Source organism: Dipteris shenzhenensis, chromosome 23, assembly GCF_047967505.1.
Source record: "Dipteris shenzhenensis isolate YYH24624 ecotype China chromosome 23, Dip_SZ_1.0, whole genome shotgun sequence".
NCBI lineage: Eukaryota > Viridiplantae > Streptophyta > Polypodiopsida > Gleicheniales > Dipteridaceae > Dipteris > Dipteris shenzhenensis.
In genome coordinates, this window is record NC_141618.1 from 37,855,322 (window position 1) to 37,871,568 (window position 16,247).

Genomic DNA, 16,247 nt, shown 5'->3' on the forward strand with positions numbered 1-16,247 from the left:
ACAGGGCTTGTTGTGACCCTGTTTAGCCCCACTAATGTTTTTTTTAAGCTTCTATTAATCATTGCTATATAGCAACATTTATCAGTGTCGCTATATAGTGACATCTATTAGTGTCGCTATATAGCGACGCTTATATAGCGATCGTTCTTTTTTGACAATAATCGCGACGTTTTTGCGCTCGTCAAAAAAGGACTTTTTAGTATAAAAAAGGTCGGTATTTCCATCGAAAAAGGGCCTGTGCCTTGTAATGATGTTAAGGGAATCGATGCAGAGAAATTTGAGGAAATGGGTAGTGATCCTTGGAAAACTCCATGCATGTTTTTCTCTGATGAGCTTTAGGATCTTTTAGTATCAACCATTATTGAGCTCATACTAGTTGTGATACAAGGTCCCATGGCACATTAACAAAGATCAAATTGTGTCCTTTTTATCACAATGCACAATGGGATGCATTACATGTCAGATTAACATCTACATCGAATTTTAGAGGAGTCCTCCGAAATGTGTTGCATGGTATGTTGTTGCAGCATGAACATAATTATATAGGTGGTGTTGCCATTAAAATCATGAAACCGATGATAGTTGCATTCATGAATAAGGGTGACTGGCTACCATTTAAAGTTTCCCATAAGACTCTTGGACTTTTTTTCCAAGAGATTTGAAACACTGAAAATCACCCTTCTCTTTAGAGTCACCAGCCAAAGCATCCTTCCTTGATCAAAGATATGGCAAAAGCTTACCAGCTAAGAGGTTGGGATGTTGCACTATTTGGAATGGGGCTAGCTACAGTGGCAATACTGTGGAAGGGTGTTGATGTGATAATCATTGATACTCCTCATCGCATTGAGTATTTATCAACTTACTTTAGCTACACAATTACATTGACAGATGAGAAGCAAGATAGCTCAAACAACGACAGTAGGCAAATAAACATAGAGGACAACTTTGCATCTCCTGAATCAAAAGATGGTACAGCTCTTCATTGTGGGGGTTAAAGGTCACTGTGCCTTTACCTCGGTTATGTACAATACTCAAACACATATATAAATGAATGAAAAAGAAGATTAGGGTGTTCTGCACCCACCAAAACTTGTGTGGCTCTCTGTTTCTCTCTCTCCCTCCTCCGTTCTTACTTCCGTTGAGAGCACTCTCAACTGGTATCAGAGCCCGAGTGATCTAGCTGAGCATGCACGAATGCCTGGAAGCTTAGCAGCTCTATGGGAGGAAGGAGAAGCTCTGTGGGAAGCTTTGTAGGTGACTTTACTTGCATCCGAGTATGCAGAGACCTTGGAGGAACATTTGGAAAAGTCACTTTGGCTTTGTGAAGTGGTTTTGAGAGCCTGTTAAGTGTTTTCAAAGAAAAAGTCGTTTTTTGAGCTTTTCCCTATTCCATTCGATGACAGAGACTCTATATTGACTTGTAGAGACAACTATTGCTTGCTTTTGGTATCCACTTCACTTTAGGAGCTTGCAAACACCGTCATTCTTGAATCTAGGATCATTTCATTGGATTTCTGACTCACTGTATCAGTTCCTACGTTTTTCTGCCCAAGTGTTAGAACTCAAGTTTGGAGCAACCATTTGCAGATTTGTCAGTTCCAGTGGACTCAGGAGGTCCTAAAACTTCTATGTTGCTCATCATTCGCACTCCAGTGGAGTTTACAAATAGCTCTATTTCTAAAAACGTTTTTCAGTCCGTGTGTTGGACCCAGTGATTGAGACCATGGTTTCCAAAACCATCTATCCCATTGCGTTTCATACACCCAAAAACCCCTACTTGTCAATTCTTACACGATTCGGTGGAGTATTTTCTGAGTTATAGATCTTTGTGTATTCGATTTCGTCTCTCTATTATGCATTTTTCATTCTAAGGTTTTGAAACCTTAGATTTATGCCACATGGCAGTGGATAAATGTTAACTCCCATTTCTCACTCATCGGTTGGGATTTTAATGTTCCAGCAGAAGAGAGATATTTGCAGATTTTTTTGCTAAGTCTAATTATGCAATAGCACCCATGTTTTGAGGCATCTCAGGTTCTATTTTCAGTAGCGGTCTTTTCCGTGGGACCATGATTTCTTGAGCATACCTTATGCAGATCACTCTGGTTACAGTTTCAGCCATGTGCGCTCATTCATGGCGTGCATTGGGTTGCAGTGGATGATTTATAGGCCATTTGAATGCATTGTGATCCTTATTGGATGTGCTGATAGGCCCAAATTGCCTTGTGGGATGCTATTTTTATGGACGCTTTGCACATGGATGCTATTTTATGTTGAGGGATAGCTTTGACACATTTCAGGTGATGCACTGATAGTGTTATGCTATCTTGGATGAGATATTATTGATGCATATGCCCATGGATGGTGTTTATGCTTGAGCCATTTGGCACTTATTGGCATTTTGGATTGCCATTGCAGTTGGCATTTTCTTTTGGGCCAGATTTGCTCATATGGATGCATAGTACATGCACATGAGTTAGCTGGATCTTTTGATGCTTTGAGCTTTGAGTTTTGGTGACGTTTGAATCTATTGTGGCAAGATTGTGGCATACACATTTGGGTGCACCTAGTATTTGGTGTGATTCTCTCTTGCAGCACTAGTATTTGGGATTTTGCTTTATTTGCATCATGGCATCCTCTTCCATGTCTGAAAAGGAGTTTTTCAACATTAAAAAGTTTGATGGGACAAACTTTTCTTTATGGAAAGAACAGATAAGGGATGTGCTTATTCAAAAGAAGCAGATTAAATCCCTTGGTAAGGATTGAAGCTAAGCTTGCAAATATGTTTGAGGATGATTGGAATGAGTTGGATGCATTAGCAAAGTCTACTATTAGACTTCATCTTGCAGAGTTAGTTTATTTCACAGTAGTAAATGAGTAGACTACGGAAGATTTGTAGAAGAAACTGTGTGCCACTTATGAGAAGGAAACTGCCTCTAATAAAGTTTACCTCATGAAGAGGTTGTTTGAGCTACAAATGAAGGAAGGGGTCTCCATTGCTTCTCACTTGAATGAATTCAATATTATTTTCAGCCAGCTTTAGGCTCAGAAGATGAATTTTGATGCGGAGACTAAGGCAATATTTCTCTTATGTTCATTGCCATCCTCATGGGATACCTTCCGTATAGCTGTCAGTAACTCTGCACCTGGTGGAGTACTGAAATTTGATGATGTTGTGGGTAGCTTGTTGGCCGAGGAGATTAGACGGAAGTCTATGGACGGCAACAAGCAGGATGCAGCCTTAAATGTGCAAAGGGGTAGATCACAGTTCAGGGGGAAGTCCCAAGAAAGAGGGAAGTCTCGTAGCAAATCCAGGGCATGGAACATTGAGTGTTACCACTATGGCAAGAAGGGCCATATGAAAAAGGATTACTACAAGATGAAAAGAGAGCAAAAGGATAAGAAAAAGAATGCAAATTGGGGTGCAAATCAAAAGGAAGAGAATCCAAGGGAGGACAAAGGAAAAGTGAAGATCGAGGAGATCAATGTAGTCACACATGATAGTGACAATGATGTTCTCTTTATGTCTAGTTTATCTGCAGAGTTGCTTACCACTTCAGATGATGCATATTCCTAGGATTGGATTTTGGATTCTGGTGCTTCATTCCATGTTACTCCCTATAGGGAATGGTTCTCCACTTATGACAGTGGAAAGACAGGTTGTGTGCATATTGGAAATGACTATGCATGTGACATAATGGGAGTAGGTGACATAAAGTTTTCTTTTGCAAATGGGTCTGCATCTATTTTGACATGTGCCTAAGTTGACCAAGAGTCTTATTTCAGTGGGTCAGCTAGATGATGCTGGTTTTTACACCACTTTTGGCTTTCAGAGTTGGAAAATTCAGAAGGGCTCTATGCTTTTGGCCAGGGGTGCCAAGTGTGGGACTTTGTATCCCTTACATGTATCAGGGGTATTTGATCATGTTGTTGCAATAACCGAGCAGCCAAGCACTTCTTTGTGGCATTGCAAGTTGGGGCACATGAGCCAGAATGGAATGACACTCTTATGCCATTTGGGTTATGTATCGCATTTGAGTTTCTCTGATTTGGAATTTTGTGAGCACTGTCTCTATGGGAAGCAGACTAAATCAACCCATAAAAGAAGGGGAAAAAAAGAGTTTGAAGAGCTTGATTTGGTGCATTCAGACGTATGTGATCCCATGCCTACATGTTCATTAGGCGGGGCTGAATACTATGTGACATTCATTGATGATGTAACTAGGAAAGTGTGGGCTTATGCTATAGCTCGAAAGAGTGATGTGTTCCAGGTATTTCAAAAATGGCTGGCCTTGGTTGAGAATCAATCAGGTAGAACGCTTAAATGCCTATGGACTAACAATGGTGGAGAGTATCTCTCTCATGACTTTTAGCATTTCTGCGATACACGTGGGATTAAGAGGGAGCTCACATCCCCTCGTACTCTAAAGCAAAATCCAATTGCAGAAAAGATGAACCATACCATTCAAGAAAGGTTGCAATGCATGCTTTCCAATGCAAGTCTTTCTGGTAGTTTTTGGGCTGAGGCAATGAAGACTGCAGTGCATGTGATCAATAGATCACCTAGTAAGAGTTTGGATGGTGGTATTCTTGAAGAGGCATGGAGTGGCAAGAAGCCCTCTTACTCTCATTTGCGTATATTTGGGTGTGAGGCATATGCACATGTGCCAAAAGAGCTTTGAAAGAAGCTAGATCCTAAGTCTAGGAAATGCATCTTTCTGGGTTATGGTCAAAGTGGAGAGATGGGCTATCGTCTCTAGGATCCAGAAGCAAAGAAGATCATACTCAGCCATGATGTAGTCTTCAATTAGAAGAAGATGCATAAGGCACCCATGAGGGATGTTGAAATGAGGAGAATCACTTTCCAGGATGTGAATCCACCTGCATATGTTGATAGACAGCAAGTTGTCCATGCACCAAATGTGCAAGAAATGGTACCACCAAAGACTCCCATAGGTATACAATCAAGGGTAGATGATGGATCATCTATTAGTGGAAATGATGAGCCAAATGTGGCTGATATGCAGGTGGGACAGCAAGCTGAAATGCCCTTGATACGATCATCTAGAGTGTCTAGACCGCCTAATAGGTTTGTTCCAAGGGTAGACTATGTGATGCTTATTTATTGCGGGGAGCCTTCTTGCTACAGAGAGGCTATGATGCGCGAAAGTCAATGCAAGTGGGAGTATGCTATGCAATTAGACATGAGTTCACTTATGAAGAATAAGACTTGGGACTTGGTTTCTTTGCCATATGGAAAAAAAGCATTGGCATGTAAACGGTCTACAAGATGAAGGTCACAGGTGATGATGTGTCTAGGTACAAGGCCCATTTGGTCGCTAAAGGGTTCATGAGATATTCTCTCCGGTTGTGAAGATGACCACACTTAGATGTATGCTTGGACTAGTGGTAGCAGAGGATATGGAGCTTATGCAGATGGACGTCAAGACAGCTTTCTTGCATGGGGATTTGCATGAGGAAATTTACATGGTGCAACCGGAAGGCTTTGAAGAAAAGGGCAAAGAACATTTAGTTTGCAAGTTGAACAAGAGTCTTTATGGTCTCAAGCAAGTGCCTAGAGAATGGTATCAGAAGTTTGATGCTTTCATTCGGTCGCAGGGTTTTAGAAGGAGTGAAATTGATCATTGCCTCTACACTAAAATGGCTAAGGATAATACCCTGATAATCCTGGCACTATATGTGGATGATATGTTATTGGCTAGCAAGAATACTTATGAGCTAGATGCATTAAAGGCCAAATTGCATGAGGCCTTTGATATGAAGGATTTGGGACTTGCAGGTCATATTCTTGGTATGCGCATCACGCGTCATCGGAGTAGGAAACTCCTTTGGCTTTCACAGAAGGAGTATGTTACAAAAGTATTGCAGCATTTCAATATAGAGGGGGGGAAGGAAATGAGTACTCCATTTCCTCCATATGTGAAATTGAGTCATACAGATAGTCCCAAATCAGATGAGGAGAGGGCCATGATGGCTAAGGTTCCTTATGCATCAGCAGTTGGGAGTCTTATGTATGCTATGATAGGTACTAGAACAAACATTGCATTTGTAGTGGGAGTTGTTAGCCGGTATATGGCTAATCCAGGAAAGAGACATTGGGAGGCAGTTAAGTGCATCATGAGGTACATGAAGGGTACCAAGGAGATGTGCATCTGCTTTGGTAAAGGAGACATGCGTGTACTTGGGTACACAGATTCAGACTATGCAGGGCATGTGGATAGTAGGAGATCCACTTCTGGTTATGTGTTCAACTTTGTAGGTGGTGCAGTGTCGTGGATGTCTCGCGCACAGAATTGTGTTGCTTTGTCTACCACAGAGGCTGAGTATGTTGCAGCCACAGAGGATTGCAAGAAGGCTATATGGCTTGATCGGCTAGTGGGAGATTTGGGGATTCATACAGGTGTACCGACATTGCATAGTGATTCCATGAGTGCTATTCAGCTAGCACAGAATTCGATCTTTCATGCAAAGAACAAACACATTGAGGTCACGTACCATTTCATCAGGGAGGTACTTGAGGACAAGCGCATAGAGCTTGTCAAGGTTCATACAGATGATGACCCTGTAGATATGCTGACGAAGAGTCTACCTAGTCAGCGGTTTAAGTATTCTCGTGTATTGATGGGCATTGGATAATATGCTCACTGGTTGTTCTCCCTTAAAGGCACATTGTCCTTTAAGTGGGAGGTTGTGGGGGTTAAAGGTCACTGTGCCTTTACCTCGGTTATGTACAATACTCAAACACATATATAAATGAATGAAAAAGAAGATTAGGGTGTTCTGCACCCACCAAAACTTGTGTGGCTCTCTATTTCTCTCTCTCCCTCTTCTGTTCTTGCTTCCATTGAGAGCACTCTCATTCATCCCTAAGTGATGCATATATATTAATGAAGAACTATATATATTTATGCATGCATTCATGCACACACACACACACACACACACACACACACACACACACACACATACATACATACATACCAGACATACGTACACACTTTTTTTTTTTTAAGTGAAATCATACACTCACACACACACACACATACATGCATGCATGCATGCATACATACATACATGCATACCTACATACATGTGTGTGTGTATGCATACATGGATACATACATACATATATGTGGTTGTGTGTATACTTGCATGCGCATGTGTTTTTTTTTGGGGGGGGAACTTAGCGTTTTTAAGAAGCTCACGAGTCACCGTTTAAAAATGGGTACTTAGCATTCAATGTTTGTGAGAAAGGGGTTAATCTCATTCCTATAAGAAACTTTTTTCCTATTCGTTCTCCTAAACTTTGTCTAACTTTCCATAAGCCCAATTATTGCCTCCTTTCAAGTTGAATATGCCACCTATCTCGCATCCTTTACATTATTTTTCTAAACTTGAATTAAAAACCCAAAGTTTTGAATGCATGTGGTATACTACCTTTTTATGAGGTGAAATTTTCTCCCCACCCCGAGTTTTGTGCCTAGCTTTAGGCAATGTTTTGGGCCTAATTAAAAACTAAATCACCAAGTTTATTTTTTTCCTTGCCAAGGCTTCCCTTGCCTTAAGACATAGATAATATCTCTCATTATTTTTGTCTCGTAAGACTAGTTTTCGGAAGAGTTGAAGACCTCGGTGCGTCGAGTGGGATCCGGGTGGATCACACGAGTATTCGAAAGGTTGTAATTTTTTAACATTTTAAAACAAGCCATCTAACAAAAGCAACAATACCAAAATTCTAAGTTAATTAAAAATGGATTCCGAAAGTGTAAGATTTGTTAACATCTTGTTACAAAAAGAAGTATATTTGTATCCTAAATTTTTGGATTGTTCAACAATTTGTTTATGATGCATTGAAAAGGAATTTACTCCATGTAGAGAATGGAAGATGCAACAAGTAGTACTCAAGAATTTCACTCTCTAGAATTGTAACATAACATGTTTGAGAAAAGTAGGGGATTCTTTGAATTTAGTGACTTCGATGGCATATATATGCTTCAGAAAATTAAACAAATACCCACCATACATAATTTATTTTTTTTAAATGTATAGAGAGTATAATTTCAAGTTTGAAACATGTACATTTATTGAAGGGAGTTAACACATTTGTGGAAACATGTAAATTTTCAACTATAGGGGTATTTAATATGCATGCTTGCTTTTATATGCTATGTGCACATTCAAAGAGTGACCCCCTCCCCCCTTTTTGTGAAAAGTAATACAATCACCTCATAGTGACCAAGAAAATTCTTTATTAGGCATGGAATTTTTCCCTTCCATGCTACCTCCATTGATAGTGCTTTGCTTTTGCAACTACAAGGATAGGTGAAACCAAGAAAATATTTTTTCTCATGCAATCCATATCCTCATCAACACTTGATTGGGTTTGCCTCACACTACCTATTCATTGCTATTGATTTTGACATTTCAACATCAAGCCTTTTTATATCAATACAAAGGATGAATGACACTCCTTCTTTGAGCATCAAATAAGAAATTCCTTTAGGCTAATAGATAGGTGGAGGTGGTGATATATATCTATATGGCGATGGAGATGAGGGAGGAGATATTGAGTTTTTCTTATATGGTGGTGAAGGGGATGGTACATGTGGTGGAGAAATGTGCTTGTAAGGCAGTGGAGATGGGGCTGGTGGAGGTGGTGAGATATATTGATAAGGAGGTGGTGGTGACTTATCTTTATATAGTGGTGGTGGAGGTGGAGATGGAGAACGTAAGGGAGGAGATGGTGGAGGTGGTGATATATATTGATAAGGAGGCAGAGAGGGAGAAGGTGGGGGAGGAGATGGTGGAGGTGGCAATATATAGCGATAAGGAGGTGGAGAGGGAGAAGGTGGGGGAGGAGATGGTGGAGGTGGCGATATATAGCGATAAGGAGGTGGAGAGGGAGTAGGTGGGGGAGGAGATGGTGGAGGTGGTGATACATAGTGATAAGGAGGTGGAGAGGGAGAAGGTGGGGGAGGAGATGGTGGAGGTGGTGATACATAGTGATAAGGAGGTGGAGAGGGAGAAGGTGGGGGAGGAGATGGTGGAGGTGGCGACACATGTTGATAAGGCGGCGGAGGGGATAGCGGAGGTGGTGATGTATATTTGTAGGATGGTGGTGGAGATGGAGGGAGGAGAGGAGAAAATGGTGGTGGAGGTGGAGGGTATGGGAAAGGAGGCAAGGAAGGCAGTGGGGAATGGTGGTAGTCAAACAATGGCGGTGGAGGAGAAGGGGAGTGGTAGGGTGGTGGTGGAGAGGGAGGAGGTAGCAACAACGGAGGAGGAGATATGTGCTTGTAAGGTGGAGGTAGAGACGGAGACAATGGAGGAGAGAGAGATTTATATGTGGGGCTAGGAGAGGGGGGTGGTAGGGAATGATTTGGAGGAGGGTGTGAGGGAGAGTGGTAGGATGGAGGAGGAGGGAAGGAGGGAGTGGATGGGGGGGGGGTCAAAGAAGATGGTGGAGGTGGAGGTGGGGAGCGATATTGGTAAAATGGGTTGTGGCGGTGGAAAGGAGGTGGGAAGTGAGGGTAGATGGGAGGAGGAGGGGGTGGTGAGTGGTAAGATCCAAGGGGTGAGAAGGATTTATGGAGAGGGGGAGGTGGGGATTTGTACCAATAGTATGGGGAGGGGGGAGGGGACTTGTACCAATAGGGAGGTGGCGTGGGAGGTGATGGGGGCGGGGGGGGCAGAGGATGGAGTTCTGGTGGGGGTGGAGAAGAGTAGTGGTGATAAGGTGGAGATAGAAAAGGGGAAGGGGGTGGGGGTGGAGGTGGAGGTGGGGAGTAGTGGTAGGGTGAAGGGGGCGGTGGTGCTTCAGATGATGATGAAGGTGGTGGTGGGGAGTGGTGATGGTAGGGTGGGGACACTGACAGAGGTGGGGAGTAATGGTGGGGCACTAGGGATGGTGAAGGAGGTGGAGCTGGGGACAACGATGGTGGAGGCGGGGATACATATCGATAAGAGTCGACTAATGGAGGAGGGGGTGGAGGTGGGGACGATGATGGTGGAGGCGGGGATACATATCTATAAGAGTCGACTGGTGGAGGAGGGGGGGGGGAGTGATAGGTGGCACCGGAGGGCGATGGTGGAGGCAGCTCCGCTCGACGATGATGGGTGCTGTCGGGGTCACACAAGGCATGGCTATCAGTAGGCATATAAGCGAAGGGGCCAGCAGTGAAGACGACGTGCTTCAGTGTCTTGGACTTGAGGACGAGGGGGGCACCCTTCAGACCGCTACCAATGTCGGTGGCCACGTCACACTTTGAGTCGATGCTTCGCACGAGAGTGGCCTTGCAGCCGACAATGCCAAATATAGAGGGGATTTCATCCATGGGGATGTTGAAAACACCATGCTGGTCAGTGTAGCCCACTGCAGCAAATGTCACAAAGCCGTAGAGATCTCTGCACTTCACGCTCACCTCCACATCTGGCCAAACCCATCAAAACAACCCCCAGATTTAGCAGCGATAATTTAGAACCCAGCTAAAACAATGGCACATTCAGGCAAAGCACACCCTTGTGTAGAAAAGAAAAAAACTTCCCGACGTTACCGCCTGTTAGCAAAGCACGCACACCACTTGCGTTTAACGCACATATTTCCGTCTACTTGTCATCTGTGCACTGTGAAAATGGAAAGCATGCATTTTTCGAATCACTTATGAAATGCAAGATTATGTGCGTCTCATTGTCCTCTGTAAACTGTGAAAATGGAAAGCATGCAGATTGATGAAATGCAATATGCTCGAGCTCAACTTCTCTGAAAACAGCTTAGCTGCAATTCCGCGTACTCTCCATATGCTTTCAGTTTTACGGACGCAGTCAATGCTATCGAAGAATACCAAGAAAACATGCAACGTAATTACGCTGCTCTAACTGAGAACAAGCAGTCATACTGTTCAAGTTTGAAAGGCAAGCCGGCTGCTCAATGCTATCGGGAAAAACTGGTCCACGTTTCAATCTTGCAACAACCATGCATGCGGTCGGATAAAATTCATTCACTGAATGAGAACAGGCACTTAAAATGGTACAACCTCACCTCGTGAAAACTAACGGGTGCGGGAAACTAGCTCCAGAGTATGAACGACGTACTCTGAACAGAGTATAAACTAAGTACTTCTGAATGAGAAGCAACACTTAGTTATATCGTTTAAGTTCGAAAGGCAAGCCAAACTCAGCTCTATGAGCACTAACAACCAAGCTATGTAGTTTTAGTCTTCCAACGACGCGAAGCTGTCTGGGAGGCAACGAATTCATGCATGTAGCTGCTCTGAAAATACGGTTTCAAGTACACGAAGACAACTGACTACAGTCGGGAGAACTACGCATTTCCAGATATTTCAACCCATCGATCAAAAGCAACGGAAGTTCAAACCGCCGTCGCAAGTCTGGGCCTAAACCCTGCAAGACAAGTATCTGTAGCATTCATTTTAGCAGAAAGAGATTCAATCACTGACACGAATGCAGATTACTCTTTTACGCACGAATGCATGCAGTTTTTCACATAGAACCATATTCTCATTCTACAGTGCCTCCCCAGCAACGCCCAAAACTAATGACAGATCTTCCTGAAAGGACGGGTTCAGAAATTGCAACCTTCTAGTGGAACGGTCTTCTTCCCGGAGAGACCCTCTTGGCATTGGTCACAGAATACATGGCCTTTGGCATTTATCTTGGGTCTCGTAAACTTGAACTCGAACAATTCATCTTCTAGACTCGCCTGTTCTTCTACAGCCCGAACCAGGGCAGCAAGGCCTATGAGACAGATAAAAAGGAGCAAATTCTGACGACGAAAGGTAGCTTCTTCCTCCATGTTGATGACTGCTTCCACCTCCCTCAGTAGCGTACACTAGTAGAACGCGTTAACGTGGCTCGGGGTCGCAAACCCCCGAGTTCCGGAAGCAACCGGACAGCCATTGCCAACTTATAGGCCTGCAGCGGTAGAAAAATTCATAGCGGTTCACGGGTGCGCGCATGAACTGTGAAGCACTCACAAGGATGCGATAATAGTTGCAGAAGAGGTTGCAAGAGCACGGATTTTCCAGGCCAACTCATCCACGTCCGTCTCCCGTGCTAGAACGAATTCGTTCGCACCGATACTCGCCATAAACTTGACAGAGCCCAGTGCGTGCAGCCTTTGGGCTTCATTTCTTTTACTTTCCATTTCATGATCTCGTGTCGAAGCCAGCTAGAGCAGCCAGGGGGAAGCAGTGCACGGAGGGAACGATCCTTCCCACGCGCATCGGCCAGCTCCAATCAATCTTGTGTGGGCGTACAGCGTTTCTTTGCTGGACTCACGGAATTTAGAGATTCCGTTCCTTAGGCCTTCAGGACTCACAGTACTAAGTTCCTTATCAGTGATCTTTACTAAGCTAGTCGCAGTACTAAGCTACAAGCTATTCACATTATTCCCATTATAACGAGTTAGGGAGCACTAGTTAAGGCCCTTTACTGAGTGTCCACAACTGAGTGTCCACATTAGTGTGCATTCCCATTAGCATTTTTAGAATGTAGGTAAGTTAAATCTCCTAAGCCTTAAAAATGTTTGTAAATTTAATCCCTTCAAAAAATAGGTACTTTAAGGACTTTAACTAAGAGAAAGAAGTTGGAATGTAAATTTAAAGGTTGAGCGGGTGGGAATGATACTTTAAAGGTTGAGCGGGCGGGAATGATACTTAAAGAAAGATTCTTGTTAAGAAAATTTCATGGTCAAAATCAACTTGGAACTATAAAACATGGGTACTCGTTTGAAAGGTCTTGAAAAGAAGAATCCATTGTGATCGTAACTTTAAAGAATTGACTTCGAATCGATGAGATAAATCATTTTGTATAAAAAATACCCCGAAAGTTTTATTTAGGCCACTTAGTGCATAACGTAATGGGTTACCAATGGGAATGTAATTTCCATTTTTAGGTTAACTTTAACTTAACTAGTTATGTTAAGCTCAGTGATAACATAACCTAACTGCTAGTGGTAAAAGGCCACTTATCACTAACATAACCGAACTGCTTATGGGAAGAGTGTTTAAAGATCACTGATAGGTAGCAGTTTTGTGCATTTCTAGAGGATTGAAACTGTTTTGTGAATTTCCACGTGTAATTTTTATTTAAAAATTATAAGTTGTGTGTTCCAAATTGCCATCCATGGAAATCATCCTATAAAAATTGCATTTTAATAGCGAAAGGCCATTTATAGCTTTCTCTTTTGCATTCAAAAGCGCTTAGGAGGCAATGCCCATGCACTTTTGTTCTATATTTAGAATTTCCACTCATTGTAATTAACAAAATGACAACAAAATCAATGTCAAATTTAAGCACAACTAGCTATGCTATCATTTGCAATTGTAAATCTTCTATTGTTATATTAAGCAGAGACAAACATGTCAACACTATGGGAATCTTCTAGGGGTTTGCAACAGTGACTCTATAGGAACCCATTCTCCTAAAATGACAACCTTCCACTATTGAAGCATTGGTATATCCAATGGTAGCACTAACAACTTTGCCAGTGTCCATGGAGCATGCAAATTTGTTCAAGGTTACTAGGTGAGGATAACATATTTCACACATTTATGTCAATGTGCCATTCATGAATATCATATTCAGCCCCAAATAGCATGATAAGAACTTCTTTCTACTGGTACCAGGAAAAAATAACACTACTAGTAGGGGACCTATTGCCATCAAGACTAGGTATAATACTAGTGGTAAAAGGCATATTACTAGTGGTAGTAGATCTATTACCAAATTATGGTAGTAGGTAGGCCTATAATTGGTAGTAGTAAGCCATATTACCAGCAGTAGTAGCCTATTGCCAGTGATAAAAGGCCTCTTACTAGCAGTAACGGGCATATTACTAAAGATACTATGGCCACAACCAATGGTAGTATTTTTTGTTTCTCGCTCATTTTTCATAGTGCAAGTGCCACAAGTACTTTTCATTTAACAAGAATATAGTCTATAACTTTTGTACCTAGCATGTAGGTGTAAGGTAGACCACAATTGAGTCACAAGAAACTAAGAGAGGGAGAAAGTAAGTGCTCAGCGTCTTGTAGTCTCGAGGGATCCGCCTTGTGTAAGCCATGTGTACAACATGCATTCAAAAGGTATTTTAAAAACCCTTATGTAACCTCTTTTCCCTATTTTTTGCACCCCTACCCTGAATTTTTTGTCAATATCTATATCAATTCTATAAATATAAAATTTGGGAAGCCTTTATTTCTGGCCCTCCTCCAATATATTTCACTATAAATTGAAGAGAAGCCACCTATGAGAAGCCAAATTGTGTAACCAAGTATAACATGTTATTTTTCATGTCAATGACACCCTTTACACATACAATAGTTTCCAATATAATGTATTTTCAATGTGCATCTACGCAGTTCTTGATATCTCATGTATTTTCTCCTACATTTTTATTTTTTCTTTCCCATGCACACTTGCAAACTTATTACAGGTACTAGAGTTTTGCATAAAATAACTTGCATTGGACCATAAAACATCTAAGAAGATGGCCCAAATAAATCATTTTAACTTTATGTTGATATATTGAAAATGTTTCTATTGATTATGTAACACGACTTTTGAAAATACTAAAGTATTTTAGTTCATAAGCTTACAATCACTTAGTCGACACTATCTTTTCCTCAATATACCTCCATTCATTTTCCTTCTCAAAACATCCTTTAGTCCATTTCTATTCTATTTCATTTTGCATTAGATCACTTGATGCATGTGAGCATCCTGCTATGGGAATTGCAATCCATGTCATAGACTAGAGTGCTCCTTAAGCTAATTATTTAGTGAGACAATGCATTAGATGACTTGATTCTCATGCAAATTCATTTAGGGGAATCGCTGACCATGTCAAGAGACTAGAAATTGGAATTCTCCTAAGACTCAATGGTTTACAAACTACTCATTAGATGACTCAATTCTTGTGAGCACTCTACCAAGGGAATCACAGACCATGTTAATAGACTGGAGAGCTCGTGAAGCGAGATTGCCTACAAACTACGCATTAGACAACTTGACTATTGTGATCATTTCGTCAAGAAAGTTATAGGAAGTATCAAGAGACTAGATTGCTTCCAGGAATAGATTTCTTAGAGACTACATATTAAATGAGGTGAGCATTCACCAAAGGAGTGTCAAATCAAGTCAACAGATTGGATTGCTTCTAAGGCTAGACTCTCTTAAAGAGTATGCATTCGATGAGTTCATTGTTGTAAGAATAATGCCAAAGAAATTTGAGATATTGTCAAGAGATTGGAGTTCTCCTAATACTATATTGTTTAAATACTACATATTAGACTTCTTGATTGTTGTGAGCATTTTTCCAATGATCGCAGAACATGACAACACATTAGAGTGCTCCTAACACTACATTGCCTAGAGACTATGTATTAGATGGCTTGACTCTCATTAGAACTCTACCAAAGGAATCGCATACCATGTCAAGGGACCAGAGTGCTCCTGAGTCTAGATTCCTTAGAGACTATGCATTAGACTTCATTCTTATAAGAATTCTACTAGGGGAATCATAGACCATGTTGAGAGATTCGAGTGCCCCTAAGGCTAGACTGCTTAGAGACAACACATTAGACAACTTGACTCTCATGAGAATTCTATCAGGAAAATCGTCGACCATGTCAATAGACTGGAGTGTTCCTAAGGCTAGATTGCTTATAGGCTATGTATTGGATGCCTTGACTCACATGAGAATTCCACCAAAGAAATCATAGACCATATCAAGAGACCAGATTGATCCTGAGGCTAGAATTGTTTAGATATTATGCATGAGCATTTAACCAATGATAGCATAGATCATGTCAATGGACTAGAGTGCTCTTGAGGCTAGAGACTATATACTAGATAGTTCAAGTAAAGGGATAGAAGACATGGGATCAAATAGTTAAGGGATCAAAGACATGGGATAGACATGCTATGAGGTCACATATGCATTGCATAGCATAATTTTCAATTTATCTTAACTTTAAATCCACTCATCCTAAGAAAATAAAAAAGAATGATTCACATTACTAAGGACATGCATGCACATCACTCTATCTCATGTTCAATTGGAATAAACCATATAATGTTTTATGCTTTGCAAAACAAAACATGTTTATTCCAAGATTCAATACATCAAAAGACCTTTTATGTTATGGGGTATGCATTTCTACAAGGCCATGCTAGGTTCTTGAAGGGAGAAAGTATCTAACCAA

At 41.5% G+C, this 16,247-nt stretch overlaps 1 protein-coding gene across 1 annotated transcript; it reads right to left on the reverse strand.

Moving 5' to 3' along the window:
- Positions 1-615: 615 nt before the first annotated feature.
- LOC147887342 (uncharacterized) lies at positions 616-11,895 on the reverse strand. Its single transcript, XM_087394283.1, has 3 exons — positions 11,617-11,895; positions 9,670-10,450; positions 616-712 (listed from the first exon to the last, which is right to left on the reverse strand). Exons 1-3 carry the CDS (start codon positions 11,831-11,833, stop codon positions 616-618), a joined length of 1,095 nt encoding a protein of 364 aa, XP_087250409.1. The 5' UTR covers positions 11,834-11,895.
- Between the last annotated feature and the right edge of the window lie 4,352 nt (positions 11,896-16,247).